This window comes from Polypterus senegalus, chromosome 1 (genome assembly GCF_016835505.1).
Source record: "Polypterus senegalus isolate Bchr_013 chromosome 1, ASM1683550v1, whole genome shotgun sequence".
NCBI classification, from domain to species: domain Eukaryota; kingdom Metazoa; phylum Chordata; class Cladistia; order Polypteriformes; family Polypteridae; genus Polypterus; species Polypterus senegalus.
The window spans coordinates 106291536-106318604 of NC_053154.1; the positions used below are offsets into that span (position 1 = coordinate 106291536).

At 37.7% G+C, this 27069-nt stretch overlaps 1 protein-coding gene across 2 annotated transcripts in view; it reads right to left on the reverse strand.

Annotated features, from left to right (window-relative positions):
• LOC120530858 (calcium-binding protein 39) overlaps nt 1-27069 on the reverse strand; it is an 81570-nt gene that overhangs the window by 24334 nt on the left and 30167 nt on the right. The window contains exons 2-5 of one of the 2 annotated variants that reach the window (XM_039755552.1): nt 26107-26227; nt 4700-4857; nt 1557-1769; nt 715-879 (exon numbers count right to left, since the gene is read on the reverse strand). In XM_039755552.1, coding sequence (XP_039611486.1) covers nt 715-879; nt 1557-1769; nt 4700-4813 — 492 coding nt within the window. In that variant the 5' untranslated portion in view covers nt 4814-4857; nt 26107-26227. The remainder of the gene's footprint in view (nt 1-714; nt 880-1556; nt 1770-4699; nt 4858-26106; nt 26228-27069) is intronic. The other variant, XM_039755561.1, reaches the window with a different exon arrangement.

Below are 27069 nucleotides of genomic sequence, written 5' to 3' on the forward strand. Positions count from 1 at the left end.
TGCTTGCTCTCTGTCCCCTTGATTTCTTCCTCCCCTTTTCCTTTCTTAACCAGAACTTTTATACAATCCTATGAGTGTAGATGTGCTGAACAATCTATGAAGCATTAATAATAAATGGCTGTGCCCACAGCTCTCAAATATGTAAACGAGCCATCATCCAATTCCCCCATTAAGTTCTTTCCTCTGTGTGACAGTCAGTGGTGCCTAATGGGATTAAGTACTGCCTTTTTAATCTCCTATATTTTTTCATGGTAATTTGAATTTACTGTTGTCTCAATTACATGGCAATTGGAATAACATTCTCAGTAGTAGTGCTCATGATTTCAATGCAATATCCACATTGAATGAAAAAAGCTATGCTTTTGTTACTACATGCATTACAAAACAGGCACAGTATATTCTAAGACACTGTAATGCAAGGCCAAAATGTAATTTACTGTATATCATTGTTATTAACAGGAACAGAGTTGATGAAATCTTTGCATATCTGGTGAAGCAATAAAGGCCATTGCAGCATTTCTTCACTTTTCTGTTAAAGAAGTGTTACACACAATACAATCAAGACTTGTTAACTGAAATGCCATTCATGATGAAGTACACTTCAATTGTAACCACTTGTGCTATGTTCAGTCCCTCTTCTTTGTGAGCAGAAAGAAAGAAAATGAATTCAACTGAATAACATGCAGATCAGGCTACTTTATTGTTTTCTCTCACCTCAAAATCAATGAGCTGCAAGTCTGCTATGAGTGTGCTAAGGAGGCCACTGTTGTACAATTCCTGTGCCAGCTGTGCCACTGCTTCAGTCTGGGGCTCCTTTTCATTTGTCCCATACAAAATCTCCTTCATAGCAACAAGGTTTTTGGAGACTTCTTCTGTAGCCTAAGAAAATAAACACAAGTGAAGCTTCTTGGCAAACTCCATTATTTAAAGTAACTGCTTTTTTGCCTTCGTTTATCTAGTTGCTGTTAAAATGAGAGAAAAAAACCCCCCAAAAAACTATCAATTTGCAGATTATCAATATCATCAAATACTGACTTCTTAACCAAATGCAAACTAAAAACTGATGTTAAAGCTAGAAATTGCTCTTGGTTCAAAATTCAGAAAAAATGTACTTGACATTTAAAAAAATTAAATGGTCTGTAATAAAAAAATTACATTTAACAAAGTTTCATTTTTTGTACACAGAGATGAACATCATTAATTTCAGCAGACCATTACTTTTAACATTTCACATTTTAGACATTCCACATGACAGAAGGCAGGACAGCATTAGTTAGAACATGCAGTCATGAGAACTACATACACAGTTTACATGAAAACACAATATATTAATAACACACAAACACAAACATGAAAAAATAAAAAATAAATAAAAAAAATCAGCTGATTGTAATCAATGCAAACTACATGGCAGGGCTAATGTGAGCCTAATCATTTGTTTGATTACCCAGTGCAAACCCACCCCAGGTGTCCTGACCACCACCACATAACTCTACAGAAAGATCCTGTGCATGGGGTGCAGGAGATGAAAACAAAAACAAGGAAAAGTCATTAACTGATAGAACTGCAGTTTTATCCATCTTCTCTTTCCCCGTTAACGAGTGCCTCTTGGCCCAGGGCAGCTTCATTGCAACATTGATTTTGTCCCCAAATTGCACATCTTCCGCACAATACGTGGTCAAAGAAAAATTGCGCCTTGTGGCCAGGCGAGTGGCTGCGCTGTTTTGTAAAGCGGGAGAACTTTGAGAACAACGCAAAGCTCCATTGGACTGAAAGGGATAAAGAAACAAGGTAAAAGAGTGAGGCAACAAAGGGTGTTAATTACCACAATAAAACGAAGGGATTAGGCTTTAGTCTTTGTTTAGTTGAAGATGTTGTCCACTCTCTGACCTGTCACAGTTACTGCACACATATATCCATGTACACTGCTAAAAAAACACCTTTAATATAAAATAGGGCAATTCACTAACAGTAAACCTAAGACATGGGATGAAGCCCCTAACTTAACAGAAAATGGTACAATATGTGTCCACTGACTTAGCAAGGCAAATTAAATCACTTGTTGTTGAATGTAGCTTCTAGTGAACTTATGTTAATAACTCACAATGAGAAACATTTTTATAAAGTCAGAATTTAAGATTTTTTGGCTACATTTTAGTGATGGACAATACTGGGCAATACAGAGACTGAGTTTTTTTTATTTCAATTCAAAATCACCTTGATGTGCAAGCACTTTCATACAATAGATACTCAAAGACAAAATGATACACAGTTAAAATTCTATAATTTATTTCAGTTTAAACTAGTCACACATTTAAAAAAAAAAAAATTATGACAAATGTTAGTGAAAATATTAATAAACATGGTCACTAACAGAAAAAAAATGGTCTCTACATTATGGTTACAATGGTAGTCTATTAGAAGTTGTGGTTAGTCATACATCAGGCTTTCTTTGTGTAAAAGAAATAATAGAGTATGAATGAGCAGACTGCAAGTAATGAAGAAGGAGGTGAGCAACTGCAATACCATCATAAATATTCACTAATGTCCACGGATTCATTATAACTGCAAGCTAAGTTACAACTGTTCTTAAAATGAAATGCACAAAATAAAAATAAATGAAACAATTGCACATTAGATATACTTAGTTTGTGCTGCAGATAATTTAAAACACATTCTTAACCATAAAATGTTTACTAAATGAAATAAATTGGTGATATTCCTGAAAATGGAGATTTGTTTCAAAAACAAATTTAGGACAAGTGAAAAACCACACTACCACGATCTGTTCATCTTGTTGTACAGTGTTAAAAGTACGGAACTAAAACTGAACTCCCTAAACAATACTGTAAAGGAAAAGCAGAAAAATGTTTAACTCACTGCTATGTTAACATTTTTAGTAACTGAAAAATGTGAGAACTAATGACATTGACCTAGGGGAAACTCTACTAATACAAGGATGGGTGTGAGGGGTGCAGTGGAGTACAGTCATTTTTATTGTTAGGGCCTTGCAGTTATTTGGTCAGTTTATAATCAGTAGAGATAATCTGGATATTACATGATCACTTAAGATATTGCTACCATAACTAGCATTCCTTCATACAGAGAAGAGGATGAAATTAGTTCTTTTACAAAATGCAGCTTAATATCCTGTTTTATGGGCTAATTAGTAGTTTTGTATGTTTTCTCTTTTTTCCAGCATAATGTGGTGGTACTAACCACCACTGCCCCTGGCATAAACATGTTGCAGCAACCAGAGACCCTGAGAAGATGAAGAAAGCTCCACGAGAGTTTACAATTAATGGGGACACATTTATGGACTGAAGAATGCCCAGAGGGGATGGGTGGTCCTTTGTCCTTGGAACCCAAACTTGTTTATTTTCTCCAACATGCTGGCATGTTTCCTGTCCTCTCTTACCATCTGATTAGAAGTTTTCTTACTAAGGTGGACAATATGATTTCTCTATTGATATAACTGTTCTTCAGTTTTTACTTTCTTTTGTAGCTCGGTTTAGCCATTACTTTTGTAAAACACTACTAGCTACTTTAAAGTATGAAAATATGCCATAAAAATAAAGGTTGTTGATGCTATTAAACATACTTTCCTCCTCAGTGTTTGTGCATAATTAAGTCACATAAATACCTGTTACTTAGCCAGGTGTGACCATGTATACTATTACCAAGTTAATCATGTTTAAACCATATACCTTGCAAAGCTGACTGCTAAAATATTGGATCACACAAGGTAATATTTTAGAAAACCTGCTGAGCCACAGTGCTTCTACAATATTTATACTTGCATGTCTTCCAGCACAAGACAAATGTCTTTACCGAGTCTGACGAAAATCTTTCATCTAGGCCAATCTGTGCATGCAGATACTCTTTCTACATAGCCAGAAGAATATAGGTGTTCATATTGGAAGAGGGACCCTGTAGATCTATTAGGCCCTCTTTTCACATACACTGCTTACTAAGGCTAATTTGGTTCACATTAGGATGTGAAGTCAGATTTATTGTTGAGATGGGTACAATGCATATCCACGTTGTAAACTTCCACTATGACCATTTTTCGCATAACACGTAAGACAGACTGGAGATCTCTCCACTGCAAGCTCTCCTGAAAAGCTAGAAAATGCATCTAACACATTTAATCAGTGAAGATAACTTTATTAGGATTAAAATATTTCAGTTACCATTAAATTTTTTAACCACCTACCTAATTATTAAAAATATCTATCCATACCACTGGTTTTATGAGATCAAAACCTAAACTTGTTTAAGGTTAAAAAGCCTGTCAGTCAAACTTTGAACACTGTATTTCATCAAAATAAAACAAAATTTTAAAAGTTTCCATTGGGTTAGCTCAGAAACTTTTATAAACTTTACAATAGTTAAAACCTCACAGGACTATTAAAAAATCAATAATGCAATTCAAAAGAAGTGCAAGAGCCATTAATGAAGTTTGCTAGTCAGATGCTGGAGCTAAAGCTACAAGTATTTCTGCTTCTTTGGTCACTGCATACAGTGCTAGGAGAAAATAATAAAAAAATAAAAATAAAATTTAATTCAACATATCCACAAATTACACCCAATGAAATAAAGACCCTATGAGAGTATGTGACAGTTATTATTTAGACACATGTCTGCTGAAAGTTAACATAAAAGAAAATATATCAGCAAGGTGTTATATTCTTCATACCTTTTCTGCCTTTTTGTCTGAGATGTCTTGTTTTTCTAAAACTGCCATACTGTCCTTCAGATTTTTCACTATGTCCGCAGGAGACTTGTGAGATTTGCCAAAGGGAAATGGCATAGCTGGTTCTTGAACAGGTTGTTAGTGAACAATACTGAGTTTACCTAGAGAAGTCACATGATAAAGAGTAATAGATAACTTGTAATTTTATGTAATTGGAACACACAGTGTAATCAGAACTACACATCAAAAGAATATGCATACATGAAAAGTTCTGTATATATACACTTTTAAGCAGTATCATTATCTAGAGCTAAACTTATTTTTAAGATAAAATGAGATAAGGGTCTGAAAACAAAAATAAAAATACCCCCATATTTCTTTTAAGATTTTTAATCAAATTTTTACAGAAAACTTTGTAAAAAATTGTTTATTCAGCAGACATTTAAAGTACACTACAGGGAAATTTACTGAAAAAAAAGAATTCGGTATCTGAAAAAAATAGAAAAAACAGAATTGTCATTTTAAAACAAATAGTGCTACATTGAGATGTATAATGTATAGCAATCTCATTCTTTCCGTCACTATCCATAGCTCATGACCATAGGTGAGGGTAGGAACATAGATCAACTGTTAAAATTGAGAGCTTTGCCTTACAGCTCAGATCCTTTTTCACCACGACAGACCAATGCAGGGACCGCATCACTGCAGACGCCGCACTGATCCGCCTGTCGATCTCACGCTCCATTCTTTCCTCACTCACGTGAACAATACTCCAAGATATTTGAACTCCTCCACTTGGGGCAGGATCTCGCTCCCAACCTTGAGAGGGCACTCCACCCTTTTCCGGCTGAGGACCATGGTCTCGGATTTGGAGGTGCCGATTCCCATCCCAGCCGCTCCACACTCAGCTGCGAACCGATCCAGAGAGAGTTGAAGATCACGGGCCTGATGAAGGAAACAGGACCTCGTCAACTGCAAAAAAGCAGTGACCCAATCCTGAGTCCACCAAACCGGACACCAACTAACGCCCTGGCTGCGCCTAGAAATTCTGTCCATAAAAGTTATGAACAGAATCAGTGACAAAGGGCAGCCCTGGCGGAGTCCAACTCTCACTGGAAATGGGTTCAACTTATTGCCGGCAATGCGGACCAAGCTCTGACACCGAATGGTACAGGGACCGAACAGCCCTTATCAGGGAGTCTGTTACCCCATACTCTCGGAAAAGTCATTCGACAGTGTCCCTCAGGGAATCCTGTGGGGGGGTACTCCAAGTCCACAAAACACATGTAGACTGGTTGGGCAAACTCCCATGCACCCTCCAGGACCCTGCTAAGGGTGTAGAGCTGGTCCACTGTTCCGTGACCAGGACAAAAATCACACTGTTCCTCCTGAATCCGAGGTTCGACTATCTAATGGACCCTCCTGTCCAGGACCTCCCGAATAGACTTTTCCAGGGAGGCTGATGAGTGTGATCCCTCTGTAGTTAGAACACACCCTCCAGTCCCCCTTCTTAGAGGGGGACCACCACCCCGGTCTGCCAATCCAAAGACACTGTCCGTGATGTCCATGCGCTGCTGCAGAGACATGTCAATCAAGACAGTCCTACAACATCCACAGCCTCGAGGAACTTTGGGCATATCTCATCCATCCCTGGGGCCCTGCCACCAAGGAGTTTTTTAACCATGTCGGTTACCTCAGTCCCAGAGATGGGGGAGCCCACCTCCGAGTTCCCAGGCTCTGCTTCCTCATTGGTAGGCATTTAAGTGGGATTGAGGAGGTCTTCGAAGTACTCCCCCCACCGACCCACAACGTCCAGAATCAAGGTCAGCAGTGCACCATCCCCACCATATACAGTGTTGACACTTCACTGCTTCCCCCTCCTGAGACGCCAGATGGATGGCTTCCTCGAAGCCTTCCGAAAGTCATTCTCCATGGCCTCCCCAAACTCCTCCCACTCCCAAGTTTTTGCCTCAGCAACCACCGAAGCCGCATTCTGCTTGGCCTGCTGGTACCCATCAGCTGCCTCCAGTCCCACTGGACAAATTCTTCATATGCAATACAAGATAAATTTATAGAGCTCATATTCATAAGTCAGAATTTCAAGAATGTACCATGTAAGGTATTCCTCAACCCCATTTTACCATTTCAAGCATTTGGTTGTGTGTGTCTTGTGTTTGTGGCCAGGGCACATATAAGTCACAAATGGATCAACTGATCTGTATTAAATCTGAAATTTATTACAACTGATTTTAAATAAAAATTGCTTTGTTTTTAGTGAAAGCAGTTGTGGTTATCTTCCTCCATGTAAGTGGCCACGGAAGACCTGTTTATTGGAAAATGTGCCAATACTTGCAGAAAAAAACAATTTAAAGCATATTGTGATGTTTCTGATCCTGCTAATTTATGGCAACACAAGTTGTAATTTTCAAAAAAATATCACAAACAAAAACAGCAATAAAAATACCGCTTAGAAGCTACACGAGACTCTGAACAGTTTGAGATATGCAAGAAATCTTTAGTTCATTGGCAAGAAAAACTGATACAACCACTCAGTGATGCCAAGCCAGCAATATTATTTATAAATTGGGACCACAAAAAATAGAGGTGTTACCCAAAATAGTTACCAAAATATGGAGAATGTTGCATGATCCCTTGTCAAAGATAATTTATTTTTATTTAAAAGTACCATACACATGTAAATTGATTCCATCCATCTATCTCCCAACCCGCTGAATCCAAACACAGGGTCACGGGGGGTCTGCTGGAGTCAATCCCAGCCAACACAGGGCACAAGGCAGGAACCAATCCTGGGCAGGGTGCCAACCCACTGCAGGACACTGTAAATTGATTATCACATATAATCAACATCTATGTCTAATAGTCTACAATGTTGATTAAATCTGAATAACCAAGTCCAAACTGTACTGTGAATCAAAACAACAGTACCTTTCAACAAGCTGTGAACCTGTTTAACTCTTTCAGGGCAGATGATGACTTTTGTCGAAATTCAGGGGTAGCGGATGGTAAGCAGCTGTAAACTGCGACAAAACTCGCCTTTATGTTAAAGTTTGACTCTCTTTGCTAGAAGGAAAGTTAAGCAGCTTTGTTGATTTAACCTCGATTCCCTGCGTGAGTAGCGAAGAGCAAACAGCCTCTAAAATGGCATCAACATCTGGCAAGAGGCTAAATACGCCATGGACGTTTTAAATATGATCGCTGAACCGAACTCTGACTTGTCAGACTTGGAATTTGATGCAAGTGATCAAGAGATGGACATCAAAAACAAAAATGGGGTTCCAGCACCAGCTAATCAGTCCCCAGCTGATTGCTGTGTTGAAAATGTTTGTGTAGTTGATACGCCTACAGCAGCATTCGCCTGGGAGGACCACCACTTATGATGAGAAGAGGTATAAACCACATTGCGTGACACTGCAACCGCCACCCATCTGCTGTGCGAAGACAACCAGGCAGCCGGCCCACCATGCATTCCAGCTGGCCATCGAGGCGCTCCCGCGCAGCCACTGCCACAAGAGTTGCTGAACATGCACCAACAGCAGCCACAGCACGTATCAACAGAAGTTTTATGTTGATTTATGTGTGGAACCATTGTTTTGTGTGCTTTTCAGAAATCGTTTTTTTGGAACAAATATTTACCCAACAAAGAGTTAATCCAATTCAGAATCATGGGATAATGGAAGATATAGCAATAGCAACAGACACAATCCATTACAGGCAACTTTCACTCATACAGGGCAATTTAAAGTCATTAATTAACGATACACATATCTTAGATGTAGGAGGAGAGAAACAAGAGTAGGTATGGGAAGAAATTCAGACTTCACATAAAATGTGACTAGATCGGGTACTGAACAAAGAATCCTGAAGTGGTGAGGCAAGAGCATAAACACTGCATCATTTGTTTAAAACAATGAGTCATTCAAAACAGTAAAATAATTTTTCACTTTAAGTTCCTGGGCAAATGTGAATTAAATATTTGTTCCCATCTATTCCGTTCATTTTGAAGCTACCTCATTTAAAAAAAAAAAAATCTTTTACATTCAGATATTTGGTTAATTAGTTTTTATGTCAATATGACATCACTATCGTATGGCTAAATAAGAACTCAAAACATACTGAAAAAATTTTGCACTGTTAATTTTTCAATAAATTTCTTTCGGAGTTTGTATCCTTCAACTTTGTTGCTGAAACTGCTACAATATAGCAAAGGTTGAAGCATACTTATACATAATACAGTGCTACAGACTGCGACAAAATGGTCGTAAATGTGAACAAAAATAGACTTTGGTGATTATCATTTCTAATTAGTTTGCCAGTAGAGAATGAAATCATTGAAACTTTAAACTAATTATTATTGTAACAGATGAAAAAGGTATTTTGTTTTTTATCATTGAGTGGATGTGGCATTAACATATTTGTCCGTACGGGCTCCCCTTGGATATCAGTGAGACGCATTCCACTTAAAGCTCATTTACATACAGTACATGTCTCCACAGAGTGCGAGGGATGCGTAGCAGAAATGATGTCAAACTTTTGGGTGCACATGCAAAAATATTTGTAAGTACATAGAGCAGCGGCCATGTATTCCAAATAGTGAATTTCTATGAGAGGGTGGTTATGCTTGCTCCAGAATAATGAATGAAGGAATGCAAAACATTTGAAATTCATCTGCCATCATGTTTTGATATCTGTGCTCTGTGAAATTTAGTAGTCCCTTCTGATCTGGCTCAGGCACACTGATGTGCGATTGCCATGCATTTACTCATGTTCATTCATCCTTCCATGCCTGCCATTTGTCTTTTGATTTGATGCATGCTTTGTTCAAAATGCTGGCCTGTTCATCAGTAAAACAAGTATGTGCAGCCACCCACACACAGCAATCTCATGCAATCTGCATTTTAAGGTTGTAATGTGTATTACATGGGTTATTGTTGTTTTACTTGTCAAGTACTTGCTTGACAGGGGACAGCAAACTTTGTTAAAATGGTATCGATAAATGTCACTTTGTTAATTGTTATTTCACTTATTTTGCCATGCACACTATATGTTCTGTAACCAACAAATTCTTCAATAGAAGTTCATTAACAAAGAAACATGGAAAATAAGATTTAGTAAAAAATCCAGCAGTATTATTATAATAATTCATTGCTTTGAACCCAAGGACTCTGTACAAAGACATTTTAAAAACAAATCGTTAAATGTACTAATCTACTTTTATGCTATACTAGACATTAAGCCCGTTACAATAACGAGCGCTAGAACAGTAGTGCATAAACATTAGTAGGAACAGTCTATTTTAAATGGCAAAGACCTTGACCTTATTCTGTTTCTTGTCTTAATTTTTTTTTTGTCAAAAATATTTTTTCAAGAAGCCTAAAGTAAAATAATAATAAAAATAAAATAGAAACGTACATGACAATACAGTAAGTATAATTAATATTGCCTTAGTGTAAAACTTTGTAACAATCTGTAAGACACTATCTGAAGAAGATATTCAGGTAAAATTTTCAATTTTTTTACCTCATGAAAGTTTCCTGTACAATTTCATTATAGACAACATTTCTTGTAAATATTCTGTCTGAGTTTGGCAACAGTTTGCCTTGTTCAGGAATCTCTACAACCTTGACAACAACATCTGGAAAACTTCTAACTCTTGATAATGCAACATAAAAGTGACCATGGCTGAATACTGGTTCTGGCAAGTAAATGCCAACCTTTCTTAAGGTTTGCTCTTCTGAGTCTCTCTCTTTTAGTGTTTTTCTGACAGTCATTTTCTTTTTCTTCAATCGATCTATTTGCTCTTATTTTTCTTTGTCTTTCAGCGTTTCTTTTGTTTGTTTACTTTTTGAGCTGACCGTTCTTCCAGGAGATCTTGCTTATATAACAGTATTTCCCAAACTCGGTCCTGGGGACCCCCTGTGGCTGCAGGTTTTTGTTCCAACCGGATTCTTAATCAGTGACAACACCTGATAACACTGATTTCATTTAATTAGCTGGTATTTTTTTTTTTCTTTTATTCGACATTGAGAAAAGCACAGCAGCATGATTTTTACATTTATAAGACATTTATAAATATTTGTGCTTTTGCTATAGATTTAAATGCTTAACTCTCTTTTGTTGATTTCATTATACTTTGCCCTTTCTCTGTGCAGTTTTTCCCCATTCGTTGTATCTTAATAATGACAATTTAAAACAAGCAGATCAGACACCCAGGCAAACAACACTGAATAATCAAAGGCTACAACTACTTTAGAGTCAGACCCACTAATTAGTAAATAATGGATTAATTAAACAATTAGAACACCTAGAAAAGTAGAATGAAAATCAAGATGAAAATACTGTTAAAAAGAAAACAAAAAACATTCCTATATAACTACTTGGTACATTTTAATATTTTTTTTTCGCAAACTTAGTTTTCTAATTTCTATATTAGTTCCCTAAACACAGAACTTGGGAAATATCAGTTCACTTAATTAGCCCAGGAGTTCAATTAAAAAAAGAAGCTGGTTGGATCAAAAACCTGCAGCCACAGGGGTCCCCAGGACCGAGTTTGGGAAACACTGTTATATAGGATTTGATTGTCTGTGTCTTTTGTCCTACTTGACGTGTCCTTTTTTTGGGTGGCATGTTGTTAGTAGATACGTCCATAACATTTTCTCCGACAGTAATACTGGCTTGTATGTGGCTGTAATATCCATCCTTTAATATGTCTAATTTTCTCTCGCAATAATACTGGTTTGTATTTCCATAAAATGCCTGTAATTTTCTCTGACAGTAATACTGGCTTTGTTGTCCGTAATATAACTTTAATTTTCTGTCACAACAGTGGGCATTCAGCAGAGTGTCCTCAGCAACTGATGTGATGTGTGGCGTGCTGCTTATAATCATGCCTGTGGCGTCTCCCCAGCAAGTACTGTGCAGTTCCCCAGCAAGTATTTTAATCTGTGGGGGCGTGCAACTGATTATTTTGGCCTCTCCCCAACAACGGATTTTACAGTGGTGTGAAAAACTATTTGCCCCCTTCCTGATTTCTTATGCTTTTGCATGTTTGTCACACAAAATGTTTCTGATCATCAAACACATTTAACCATTAGTCAAATATAACACAAGTAAACACAAAATGCAGTTTTTAAATGATGGGTTTTTATTATTTAGGGAGAAAAAAAATCCAAACCTACATGGCCCTGTGTGAAAAAGTAACTGCCCCCTTGTTAAAAAAATAACCTAACTGTGGTGTATCACACCTGAGTTCAACTTCCGTAGCCACCCCCAGGCCTGATTACTGCCACACCTGTTTCAATCAAGAAATCACTTAAATAGGAGCTGCCTGACACAGAGAAGTAGACCAAAAGCACCTCAAAAGCTAGACATCATGCCAAGATCCAAAGAAATTCAGGAACAAATGAGAACAGAAGTAATTGAGATCTATCAGTCTGGTAAAGGTTATAAAGCCATTTCTAAAGCTTTGGGACTCCAGCGAATCACAGTGAGAGCCATTATCCACAAATGGCAAAAACATGGAACAGTGGTGAACCTTCCCAGGAGTGGCCGGCCGACCAAAATTACCCCAAGAGCGCAGAGACGACTCATCCGAGAGGTCACAAAAGACCCCAGGACAACGTCTAAAGAACTGCAGGCCTCACTTGCCTCAATTAAGGTCAGTGTTCACGACTCCACCATAAGAGAGAGACTGGGCAAAAACGGCCTGCATGGCAGATTTCCAAGACGCAAACCACTGTTAAGCAAAAGAACATTAGGGCTCATCTCAATTTTGCTAAGAAACATCTCAATGATTGCCAAGACTTTTGGGAAAATACCTTGTGGACTGATGAGACAAAAGTTGAACTTTTTGGAAGGCAAATGTCCCGTTACATCTGGTGTAAAAGGAACACAGCATTTCAGAAAAAGAACATCATACCAACAGTAAAATATGGTGGTTGTAGTGTGATGGTCTGGGGTGGTTTTGCTGCTTCAGGACCTGGAAGGCTTGCTGTGATAGATGGAACCATGAATTCTACTGTCTACCAAAAAATCCTGAAGGAGAATGTCCGTCTGTTCGTCAACTCAAGCTGAAGCGATCTTGGGTGCTGCAACAGGACAATGACCCAAAAAACACCAGCAAATCCACCTCAGAATGGCTGAAGAAAAACAAAATGAAGACTTTGGAGTGGCCTAGTCAAAGTCCTGACCTGAATCCAATTGAGATGCTATGGCATGACCTTAAAAAGGCGGTTCATGCTAGAAAACCCTCAAATAAAGCTGAATTACAACAATTCTGCAAAGATGAGTGGGCCAAAATTCCTCCAGAGCGCTGTAAAAGACTCATTGCAAGTTATCGCAAACGCTTGATTGCAGTTATTGCTGCTAAGGGTGGCCCAACCAGTTATTAGGTTCAGGGGGCAATTACTTTTTCACACAGTCTCCCTAAATAATAAAAACCATCATTTAAAAACTGCATTTTGTGTTTACTTGTGTTATATTTGACTAATGGTTAAATGTGTTTGATGATCAGAAACATTTTGTGGGACAAACATGCAAAAGAATAAGAAAGCAGGAAGGGGGCAAATAGTTTTTCACACCACTGTATGTGCGCTGCCGCGACTACCCAATCAGCACTCTCCCCAGCAATGGTTTCCTTTATATCTTATCTTGCGCGGCCGTTCACTGTGTGTCCAGCTTCCAGTGTGTGTGCTTTATTTGCTCATCGTGCGTGGCGGCGGCTAGGCCATTCACTGCGCGCCCAGCTTCCAGTGTGTGTGCGTCCACGTGCCGAGCGTATGGGCAGGGCACGGTACAATGTGTGGCGCGGCCCGCGCATGCACACTTCACCAGAAGACACACACACGGACACTTGGACGCACACAGGGGTTTTATTAAAGAGGATGGGGTGCCTTGCTCTTAAATATTTACTCAGTTTTTTTTTCTGGGAAACGAGAAAAAAAAAAATCCACAGCAAAGGCTTTGTTGTGGAACTCAAATTTCACCTCTGTTATATGAGCGATGCAGAAATATTTTTATAAGCCTATTAGGCAGCCTTCTATTGCACATTCATATCTACTGTGCCCCTCCTTCTCTTCCACCAGAGGGGGCACTCATTTCCATTAGCTGAGCCTTTGCTATAGAAATGCATGCCCCTGTAAGCTGCTTGCAAAATGAACACTGTATAGATAAAATTGTTCAAAATGTATTCTAAAAAGACAGTAGACAGTCATCAATATCAATTTCATATTCAATATTCTTCTCTATCCCATCCACTTTATGGAATATTCATTTTTCCACAGCCAAGCCTTTGTTGTTGTAATGCTCTTCTGTTTATAAAATTAACACTGGACAGCTAAAATTGAGCTAAATCTATTTAAAATAATCTAGGAAGTCTTTTGTCACTTTTTTTTTTTCTACTGTGCCCTTTTGTCCTATCCACTGGGACACTTATTTCCTCTGCTGGAGCAGAGTTATAAAAATGTGTCTCACCTGTCTGCTGATTACAACACTAGACAGCTAAAAATGCTTGCAAATGTATTTTAAAAGGTTGTAGAAAGTGTTCTTTATAACTTTCATGTCTACTGTGGCCTTCTGTCTCAACAACTGAGGGAGAACTAAATTCCAATGCTAGGGAAGATCTGTAGAAATGGGTGCCCTATGTTTTCTTTGATATTGCCTCAAACTGTAGCAGCTATTGACAGTTGTGTACTCACAGTCAAGTGGGTATCAGATAGACCATTAAGGAATAGAAAGTTGCAAGAGGCCCTGCGGTGGGCTGGTGCCCTGCCCGGGGTTTTTTTCCTGCTTTGCGCCCTGTGTTGGCTGGGATTGGCTCCAGCAGACAACCCCCCATAACCCTGTAGTTAGAATATAGCGGGCTGGATAATGGATGGATGGAAGTTGCAAGAGTTTGTGACGAAAACTGGGCAAGAATCCCTTACTCAGAATAAAAATGTGGTGACCTGGGATAACACACAGGTTTCAGACAGACTGAAAAGTAAAAAGCACAGAAAGTCAACCCATAGAGGCACTACCTTACAAAATATCCAACTGAAAAGATACAAGTCTTACCAGTTTTAGACATGACCTTCAATTGCATGTTGAGAAGAGTGGACATTACAGTCAAGGAACTGAAAAGCCAGTCTGAAAAATATGAGGGGTAATATGCAGCAAGGAAGCTCACATGGGTCTGAGTCCATCTGCTGCTTCACTATCTTCTATCATGATTCATGGCTAGTTGATTTAACCACTGTTGGAAAAAATAAGTCTGACACTTTAACTGGTATCAAGAAGTCTTGTTGAAAAATGCATGTGATGTCAAGGCTGAACAAACTGAAAGGAGACTGCTAAAATTCTCATTAACAGCCAATTCTTAGACAAGTCTTATAAAAGTTTGTGGGAAGTCTTACTGACAAAAGAGCTTTACTGCATACATTTTCACAATATTCTACATCTTGTAAAGATCATGCTTGTTCTACCAATTAAGCAGCTACAATAAGGGTACTTCGAGCAGCAGTCCTCTGGAATCCACCATATTTTGTAAAACTGGGGTGGGACTGGTCTGAAATCAAAAGCAGCATAGTACAATCCATTCCTGAGAAACCTATGGGCCTGGTTAAGGATGGAGAAACACTGTCCCAACTGGTCTACATTCCGTGTTCTCACCCAGCTTCGAGGAGTCAAGTGGCTACCCAGTGTGACGTTGTTGACACTGCACCGTCCCAAATGGAAACCATCCTCCATTGACGTCGACCATGATCCTCTCTCAATGTTACTTTTTCAATTTAGGGAAACTCCAGCTTCCTTTAAACAGGAATAATGTAATGATGATTCCGTTAAGTTTTACAAAAATGTAGTGGTTTTGGTAAACGGCGAATGCACACAACATCCTATGCCACAAGGGCCCACTTTGTCTTAAGTACTTATCTCCTTTATCAGGTAGTGCAGCGTGAGGGAGAGGTAAGGTCGCTGCTGCTTGTCCCGCAGACTTCCCAACAGCAAGTCTGTGAACAAGCTTACACCCACTTAAGTGCCCACTTGGGAGCCAACAAGACGCTGGAGTGCTTCAAGCTAAGATTTTACTGGAATGGTTCATCGCTTTTGTATTATTTGCCTAGAGTGCTAATTGTGACAAATGTCTAGGAGGGAATATTCTCCTCTAACACCCATTCCTCAAGTTGACTTTCCTTTCGAGCACATAGGGGGTTGGTATCGTGGGGCCCCTGTATCCCTGAAATGCAGAACACAAGTACATCTTGGTCCTTGTCAATTATGCTATTCGTTATCTCGAGGCTGTCCCATTACGAACAACCACCTCAAAGAACATCATATGAGAATTGCTAGAAGTCTTTGCACATGTCGGCATCCACAAAGAAGCCCTAAAGTACCAGAGGACACCTTTCACCTCTGAGACATTCAAGGAAGTGGCCAAGTTACTCAAAATCAAGCATTTAGAAGACCTCAGTAAACCATCCTCAAACTGATGGTCTAGTGTAGCAGTTTAACCAGAACCCTAACCCAATGCTAAATAATGTGGTCACCGAGCATGTGAGAAACTGGGATCAGTTACTCCCCCTCGTTTTGTTTGCTTATTGAAAAGCTCACAAATCTTTACAGGTTTCTCCCCTTTTGAAATGCTTTATGGACAACAATCCCAGGGTTTACTGGACATCCTAAAAGAAGGTTGGGAGGACGAGGCCCACCCCCTCACAAATATAATAGAATATAATGCACGGTTACGCAATATTTACGAAAATTTGTCCCATTAAAAAAACACACACACATGGAAAGGGAAGAAACGGCAAGGGTCCATTGGTATGACCATGGCACATCTCTATGAGAGTTCCATCCAGGAGATCACTTCATGGTCTACACTTCCACTTCTCATTTTAAATTTCTGGTTAATTGGCAAGGCCCTTACAAAGTTAAGGGGGAAAAAAAAAAAAGCTTGTCAACTATTTGGTGATACAGCCCAATCACTGGCCAAGCAAATGGGTTTACCACATTAACCTGCTGAAACTACAGAATGATAGGGACCCAATCCCTCCTCTGGACAACCCTGTTCACTCTTTGCTCGCAAATCCAACTTTATGTTTGGTACCGATTTGACGGCAAAACAGCAACAGTACCTGGAAATAGTTATCCTGTCTGTCCCAAAAGTGTCGAGTGAGAAAACCAGACAGATTTCTCTGGTTGCACTTGAAATTGTTACCGAAGCAGAAGTGATCATCAGAGAATGCCAATATTGACTCCCAGAGGCAAAATGAGCAGAGGTGGAACTTGAAATCAAGCGTATGCTGGACTTGCCATGAGTGGACGACCTTCCTTGAGTGACTTGGCAAAGTGGTGTAAGTGACCACACTTAACATGATGAAAGGGTATTGGCAGGTTCCTTTAACGGATGCTGTGAAGGTAAAGACAGCATTGGACACTGGCTATATTGTGTCTTTCCATTTAGATGGCACATGACTCCAGTGACTTCCCAGCATCTGGTATATGGAGTGCTGCTTCCCCAAAATGCCTATAGTGCTGCCTACTTGGATAACACTGTCATCTATTCCAGCACATGGTAAGATCACCTATAGCAGGTCTGAGCTGTGTTATATGCACTTAGTGAAGCCGGTCTTCGGATCAACCCAAAGATATGTTACATGGAGGTTAGAAGGGTAAGAGATTGAAAGATTAATATTTTACACATTTGAGTATTTGGCACCTAAAGCAAAGCCATTGGCTCCTAATATTTTTTCTTTTAGGAGCTACTGGCTCCTTGAAGTGCATTTTTGTCTGGAGCGCTGATATATATATTAATTTCCACACCATGTGTTCACCGTCACAATTTGTTATTTTTTTTTTAATGAGGAAGAAAAAAAAACAAAAAAAAACCTTCAGTTGTTCCCTACAAATCAAATGAGTTCTTGATGATTTTAGACTCGCTATAAAATTTAGACTATATAAAATCTTTTCCCTCTACCCTAACAAAGAGAAAATTTGTGTTCTTTAAACACATTGGTCCAATAAATCCATATGAACATGTTTTTCCTATAATCTGGAAAACAGCTTTCCTTAAAAGGAAGGACAATTTAACTTATTTGGTCAAATTCTATTTAAATTTTCCATAATACACAGTAGGTAAAACTAAGCATCGCATAGCAGAATCATTAAATAAGGTACAACATTACGCATAATTAACACATTCATAATAAAATTAACAAAATTTAAAATAAACGTTTAAATATGAAAAATCATCTTAAGGAAAAAAACCCAGTCTTCAGCAGTCAGAAAATGATTTTAACATAAAAGATGCTCAATAATGTTAAGTATGCTAGTAGACAGAGGCAAATGTATAACGGAATGGGGAAAATAAGAAGAAAGGCCAATAAAGCACTAATAAAATCAGCAATTGAAAGAAAAGTTCTTTGGATACTAGTTAACATAAAAAAATACAGTGAAGAGAAGAGAATGAATATGCATAATGTATTCTTTATAACAAGGAAATGTAGTCATTGAATACCATATTAAAATAAAACATACTTAATTTTAGAGTAAGGGATGAAAAGAAATAATAAACAATACATTTCACGGAGCCAAGTAGGCAGTAAAGTTTTAAAAAGTTAGATTCGGAAGAAGATACGTAGCCTTTTAAGATTCCTCTGGAAGTGCAATAAAACTGGTAGAAAAAAGACAAAAAAACAGAATAAAATAATATAATATAAAAGTAGAATGCGTACAGGCCATTACCCTAGCAAATGCCCAAAGATGACAAGATTTTGGGGGAAGGAAGAAAATTAACTCAGAAGTAGAAAAAAAAAAACTGGAAATACAGTATCAATAGCTCTGTATAAAAAAATCTCTGCACGTGGGTTAATAAACAGGTGAAAAAGAAGCTGCAAAGGAAGAAACAGCTGTGGGAGGCGTGTAAGACTATTAAGGTCAATGTGAACTGTAGAGCATATGACAGGGAATAAGGACACAACAAAATTTCATTTATCTTGAATTTCAGAAAGTATTTGAAAAGATCCCACATGAAAGGTTGGGTATCCAACTAAAGGAAATGGAAGTCCAGGGTATTGTGTGTAAATGGGTGGAAAAGTGGCTGAAACACAGGAAGCAGAAGGTTATAGTGCAAGGAACCTTATCAGAACTGGGTGATGTTAAGAGAGGTGTCCCTCAGAGGATAGTGCTAGGGCCACTGCTATTTTTAAAACATATAAATGATCTAAACAGGAATATAAGCAACCAGCTGGTTAACTTTGCAGATGAGACTAAGCTTGGTAGATTAACAGATAACTGAAAATCCATTAAATCATTACAAAGGGACTTCGACAGCATACAGGCTTGGGTAGATTTGTGCCAGATGAAATTTAATGTCAGTAAATATAAAGTATTACATATAGAAAGTAAAACTATTCAGACTGAATACACAATGGAAGATCTAAAACTCAAAAGTACCCCTAATGAGAAGAATTTAGGAGTCGTAGAGAACTTGACACTATCAATTTCCAGACAATGTTAAGAAACCAAGAAGGCAAACAATGTTAGGTTATATAGCATGATGTGTAGAGTACAAGTCCAAGGATATTATGCTCAAGCTTTATAATACACTGGTGTGGCCTCATCTGGAGTACTGTGTGCACTGTAGCTCTAGGTTTTTATTCCAACTGTTTCTTAATATGAAGCCAATATACATTGCTGAACCTTGTTGTTAGTGCTTCATTTTAGTTAACTCCTCCTTTATGTTTCCTTTAATTGACACAGACACTGGCAGTTCATTCACCATCTAAACTTACTCAAAACGTATGCCAGTGTGTGTTTTTATCATGAGGTTGTCTTTGAAGAAAATATGAGGAAAAAGGAAGATAAAAAGAAAATTTACAAATCTGTTCTGTGGTAACAAGTCACATGCATGATACCCTTAAAGAAAAAGAAAAATCTATAATCTAAGAATTGCTTGGAAGAATAGAAACAACCGAGTTAAAAACAAGTTAGGACTCTTAATTAAGAAACTAGACTGGAACAAAGCCTGCACAAAATCCAGCCATCAAGGACTGAACTTCTAGAAACTTGCCATAAGCCAATCAAGGGCATTTAGTCTTCAGTGTGTCAGTATGTAGTACAGTTGATCAGTATCCAACACCAATAAAATTTGCAGAATGGAAGTCCAAAAATTCTAAACAGAATCTTATTTCAGAAACTATCACAGCTGCAAACTAATTCTTTACATAAAAGAAAAAAAGAAGCATTTACACTTTTGTAAAAAAATTCCAGGTAACTCGGGATTATTAATTAGGCAAACATACTGTTGCAGGAAAAAAAGACATGAAAAATAGAGCAACTTTGTGTTTTAAAATATGAGAAATATGTGCAAAATAAGGGTGTGTGATATGCATCTTCTACAAAAACATCTTATTTGTTGCTTTAGTGATTTGTGAGCGGATATTATCAAGTATGACACTCACTTATATATATATATATATATATATATATATATATATATATATATACATATATATATATATATATATATATATATATATATATATATATATATATATATACAAAAAAACACACGTCTTGAGAGTCCACACATTCACTACATCATGCAGCTTAGTCTCACAGAGTTAGATGCATTCTGAATACTCATCTGGGGACAACCCATTAAAATGTTTATAGTGAACTGTGGCAAAATCCTACAGTACAAAAGCTACATACACAGGGTTTCATCATAAACTTCCGCCCCCAATTCTTCAAGCCCATGAAGTTTAAACCACTCTTGTTTCAGGGACATAGCAAAACAAACTAAACAAAAGACTTGATGCTAAGAGAAAGAAAAAAACTAAAATTCTTGTTATCAGTACAGGAGCCTGGTACAATGTAAATGAAACTTTAATGAATTAGTGCATTTTAATGAGCACTGTGAGAGAAGAGACATTTGCGAAGTGCTTCAATCTGCTACTATACCTTTCTGGCATACTGACTATTGCATCACTAGGACTGTAACGGTACTTTGTATTCGTACCAAACCATCATGGTACCTGTGTTAGGGTTCAGTACATGTATTCATAATGAAGAACACATGATGAATGTGCAAGATTAACATAATTCGGAATCAAATTTACAAGCGTGAGCTCCAAATGGAAACTTTAAACTGTAAGCCCTTATCACGTTTAGCCATAAGCTGATTGGCATCTCGCAAAATTATTTATGCTATGGAGAGTGTAAATGTAATAGATGAGCTGGAAGATCCACCTGCTTTTTTAAATTAGCTGTGTGGGAACATTTTGGGTTCCCAGTGATTAATGACAGCAATAGAGAGCAAGCGGTAGATCGCATAAAAACACAAGGACTGTGTTTTTATGTAGCCTCTAGATGTGAATGCATACAAAAACAATTGGCATTTACATTTCATCAGTTACAGTTGTGCTTGAAAGTTTGTGAACCCTTTAGATTTTTCTATATTTCTGCATAAATATGACCTAAAACATCATCAGATTTTCACTCAAGTCCTAAAAGTAGATAAAGAGAAACCAGTTAAATAAATGAGACAAAAATATTATACTTGGTCATTTATTCATCGAGGAAAATGATCGACTATTACATACCCCTCTTTGCAGCAATAACTGCAACTAAACATTTCCGGTAACTTTTGATCATTCCTGCACACCAGCTTGGAGAAATTTTAGCCCATTCCTCCGTACAAAACAGCTTCAACTCTGGGATGTTGGTGGGTTTCCTGACATTAACTGCTCGCTTCAGATCCTTCCACAAGATTTCAATTGGATTAAGGTCAGGACTTTGACTTGGCCATTCCAAAACATTAACTTTATTCTTCTTTAACCATTCTTTGATAGAACAACTTGAGTGCTTAGGGTCGTTGTCTTGCTGCATGACCCACCTTCGCTTGTGATTTAGTCCATGGACAGATGTCTTGACATTTTCCTTTAGAATTCTCTGATATAATTCAGAATTCATTGTTCCATCAATGAAGGCAAGCCGTCCTGGCCCAGATGCAGCACAACAGGCCCAAACAATGATACTACCACCACCATGTATCACAGAAGGTATAAGGTTCTTATGCTGGAATGCAGTGTTTTCCTTTCTCCAAACAAAACGCTTTTCATTTAAACCAAAAAGTTATATTTTGGTATCATCTGTCCACAAAACATTCTTCCAATAGCCTTCTGGTTTGTCCACGTGATCTTTAGCAAACTGCAGACGAGCAGCAATACTTCATTTATGTTAGGTAGAATGCCCAGAGGGGGCTGGGCTGTCTCGTGGCCTGGAACCCCTGCAGATTTTATTTTTTCTCTCCAGCCGTCTGGAGTTTTTTTTTTTTTTGCTTTTTTCTGTCCTCCCTAGCCATCGGACCTTACTCTTATTCTATGTTAATTAGTGTTGTCTTATTCTAATTCCTACTCTGTCTTTTATTTCTCTTTTCCTCATCATGTAAAGCACTTTGAGCTACATTACTTGTAAGAAAATGTGCTATATAAATAAAAGTTATTATTGTTGTTTTTTGGAGAGCAGCGACTTTCTCCTTGCAACCCTGCAATGCACACCATTGTTGTTTAGTGTTCTCCTGATCGTGGACTCATGAACATGAACATTAGCCAATGTGAGAGAGGCCTTCAGTTACTTAGAAGTTACCCTGGGATCCTTTGTGACCTCGCTGACTATTACACGCCTTGCTCTTGGAGTGATCTTTGTTGGTCGGCCACTCCTGGGGAGGGTAACAATTGTCTTGAATTTCCTCCATTTGTACACAATCTGTCTCGACTGTGGATTGGTGGAGTCCAAACTCTTTAGAGATGGTTTTGTAACCTTTTCCAGCCTGATAAGCAAACAACTCTTTTTCTGAAGGTCCTCAGAAATCTCCTTTGTTCGTGCCATGATACACTTCCACAAACATGTGCTGTGAAGAGCAGACTTAGATAGATCCCTGTTCTTTAAATAACACAGGGTGCCCACTCGCACCTGATTGTCATCCAATTGATTGAAAATACCGGACTCTAATTTCACTTTCAAACTAACTGCTAATCTTAGAGGTTTGCATATTTTTTCCACTCACAAATATGTAATATTCAATCATTTTCCTCAATAAATAAATGACCAAGTATAATATTTTTGTCTCATTTGTTTAACTGGTTTCTCTTTATCTACTTTTAGGACTTGAGTGAAAATCTGACGATGTTTTAGGTCATATTTATGTGGAAATATAGAAAATTCTAAAGGGTTCACAAACTTTCAAGCACAACTGTATGCGGCCATATGCAGCGGTAGAAGACCCCAGCTTCAAGTATTTATTAAAAGTGCTGAAGCCTGGTTACAACATTCTATCCCATGTGCACATTAGCTAATCAATGGTCCTTGCACTTTACCAGCATGTACAAGAGGTGATCAAGCAGGAGTTATCCACTACACTCACTGAAGCATTAACAACTGATGGATGGATCTCTCATGCTACCATTTCATAGTGAATGCCCAGGTTATTAGCTCTGAGTGGCAAATGACAAAATCCAGTTCTTCAAAGATGTATGTTCAGTAAGAGTTTGTTTGCAGTTTACTCTGTGTAATAAATTAAAACATTTTAGTTCTTTATTGTTATAAAGAAGTAACCAAAGTTGGCAGTTGGCAAAATGATACCCGACTATACCTGCTATCCCAATCACTCTCTACTAGTAAGGGTGTTTTCTTTTAATAATACAAGAGATGTTTCAGTTTGTAACTTATTGCTCTTTGCTTTTTATCAGCCATCCACAAAAATATATATGCAACAGTGTGTGTTATGCGTTTACTGGTTAACACATTACCAGCTGCTGGCTATCAACTAGACTACCTCAGAGGTTAGTGGATAGTAACTTTTAATACCGTCCGTTCAAAATAAACAAAAAGAAACCTATCCTTATGCTATTTTTTTTTTTTTTGTTGTTGCTTGAATCTCATTGTACCAAACCTTGATGTCAAAACCATAGTGTGAACTCAACCGTAACCTTTCTGTACCATTACATCCCTAGTCATAATAGCAAAGTGTCTAGATAAGCATTCTGGTCTACGGATATACTGTGTTAAAACACTGCAGCTATTCTGGCATGGCAGATTTGCATTTTCAACTAGACAGCAATATTAATTTTAGTCATTTGTTTAGATTCTGTGTGTTTGGAGTACTGGAATCTTCAGCTCTTGTGGCCCATCATTATCAACTCTCCTAATGGCAGTCTTTTCACCTCCTTTTAAAGGGTTTAACACGTTGTGTACATAGAATACATATTTAGTAATTCATACTGTTACAAATATAGCAGTTTATCGTAGTCAGAAGCTTGCTCTCTGGTGGATCAAATTAATGAAAGCAGCTTTGCTCTTTGTGCAGTTCAAAATCACTGCACGCACTTGAGTACCACTTTCGTGAGGCATTGGATTGTTGAAAAAAAATATGACACTTTGTGAGCCATCCAATTGTTCCCACCACTCATGGTTGTCTCCAGACGTATTTATGTCTGACACAGCAAGTCTATATGTGGCCTAGTATAGAGATAGACTACCATGCAAGCACTTTAAATGCTAGAATTTTTTTTTTCTTGTGCAGTAATTGACAGAACGTCAAGGTTAATTGTGCAGCATATAAACAGCAGGTTTGATTTTTGTTCTTGTTTATATGCTGCACAATTAACCTTAAAGCAGAGCACTTGAATGTTTATACATGCTCTGTAGTTCAATTATGATTAATATTTTATTTCCCTTTGATTCAGGTCTTTTTTCATTAAAGGGAAGTGTCTATTGCTCTCATTATAATAGTTTTTGTTTATGAACATTTTTACAAAATACATTCTGAAGGCCACTTTGAAATGCTTTACCTATATTTGTACTGTTTCACCTTAAAAATACTTACAGTGGTGATTTTGAGGTTTTCGGATTGTTTTTGCTTGAATGCTTCTGTAACTAAAAACCTGTTTTCCTTAAATGTTTTTTCCCCATTTATATCATCAGTAAGCAACAGTTAATATCCTATTAACAACAGTCAGCTAGTATAATACAAGACTTCTAAAAACAGATTTTTGAAGGATGAAAAATATCATCTACTCATTGTTACTGACAAAATCCCAAAAATACCAATTTTTGTTAATATCGCCCACCCTAGTGCAAAACCACAAACACACAAATATCAAGAGATTCAATCTTGCCCTATGTCTTTTAATTCAAAATGTCATAAATTTACATTTTTAGAACTGTACCTAAAAGACATTTTATATAACAGATGGCAGATTTAACACCACACCTACTAAAATATGCAGTTAGAAATATGTGGCAATTTTCAACTGTGGTAATGTGACTTTAACTTGTATCAAATTCAGCCAAATTCACACTTTGAAGGTGCTTGTTGCAATAAAGGTTTAGTGGCATTCTGTTGGCTGTGAGCATACTGGCAATAAGTACAATGTTTTGGATTTTGCTATAGTCTCTGAACATGGGCATTTTGGTGACAATTTATGCATTGGCTGGTTGCTGAGGTAAGAGTTACAAAAATATCAAGAAGCAGGTGCCTTGCTTCTATGATCAGCACTACACCAATGATAATCAATGATAATAATCAAACATGTTGAACCACTAGCTAATTTTGTAATAGGTGTGATGGTTTCAATGCATTATTATGTACTGTGAACACTGATAATTCTAAAAGTATAAATTTGGCATGTGGTCAAAATGTTCCTAGAGGTTTTCTAACCAAACAAACTTTTATTACCCATTTGGCTATGTTTGTACTGAAGGATGCTAAAACAGTATAAAAAGAAGAGGCCCATCAACAGTGTGAAAGAACACTCTATGCTCTTGAAATAAAGATGACCATTTTACAAGACATTTGCTTTTCTCAATCAGGATTTCTGCTTACTGGCAAAATTCTGCAGGAAAAAAAGACCCTTTAAAGAAATTCTCAGTTCTCAAAATGGGCCTTTTCAACTGACTGTAAGCAAAAAAAATGGAATTCAAGCTAAAAAATCATTTTAAATTGTATTTCTCTTTTCACTAAGGGGTATTAAAAGGATTTTTTACAGGTTACTGAATGAAAACATATTTAAAAGGGCTGAATTCTGAAGAAGCCAGCATCCACACTGGATAAAGTGACAATGATTTTGTTATTGCATCATGCAAGGTATTCTTCACTGCTGTGAACTTCTACAGCCTTTAGAGATAAACGTTTGTTCTGAACATCATGCCACCATGAAGCCTTAGAACTAATTTCTGCCCCAAGAGATTACTGCCCTTTGTTGCTAATTGCCTTCATAGCCATTACAAGCTGCCCACAGTCCGAGCCCCTGTAAGACACGGAAAACTGTAAAATTTCTATGAGGGATTCAACAACTCGATGCAAGAAGACTGAATACATTTTGAAGGAAGCACATCTAGTTCTGAAGACTTACTGGTCTTTGTAGAGGGGTGAGCAGTTGAGAATTCTTCTACAGTAATAGGTGCATCCAGAAGAAAGGACTCAGCTGCAGAAAACTGAGAAGGGTTCATCCCACTGAGAAAGGACTGAATGATCTGTGAAAGGGATTAGATTCAGAATTTCAGAGGAAACAATAATTAAAAAGAAGAAACCAACACTTTTCAATAAAAAGGTTTTCAGTAAAACAGTTTTCAATAAAACTATTCACTTGAAAAATGATGAGAATTTCTTTAACCTCCTTTGTCACTAACCCCAAGTGCGACTTGGGCCTGGAATTCTATGTAGATATGGGTTCCCATTCAGATTCGGGGTGACATGTAATGATCCACTTTGCAGTGTAAAGCCCAAATAACTCCAGGGATAGTATTCTTCTGCTATCTATTGGATGAAACAACATCTTACTGCAAAAAAATCTAATATTTCTATGGGTTCGGCAACTTTATGATAAATATATGGCAACTCATCATAATTCATAAGTAGAGTTTCAACAAAAAACACAGTGGCGAACAAAAAACCATAAAGATAGTAAAAAAAAAAACCCAAAAAAACGAAACATTACCACTACTTGAATCAAGTGATAAGAGCTGGCAATGTAAAACTGGTCACAGACAGTGAAACCAATGCATACAGCATTGTACAACCGAAACACTGTGATCTTCCTGGTGACTTCAGTTGCATAACAATGCAGTGAGGTGCTGTAACTGCATGGCAAAAAGACTAAATGTTTGCAATTGAGTTGAAAGACAAGATAAAAGTTATCCCCCTAAGCACAGTTCACAAAGTAGCAAATGTTATTTGTGTTAGGGTAAATGTGAAACTTACTAAGTCTTGCACTGTGGTAGTGTATACTAACTCAAAGAGCATGTCAATCACGCAGTTCAGGCATTTACATTTTAACTTCTTGTGCTCATTCAACAGAAACAATATTTAAAAATCA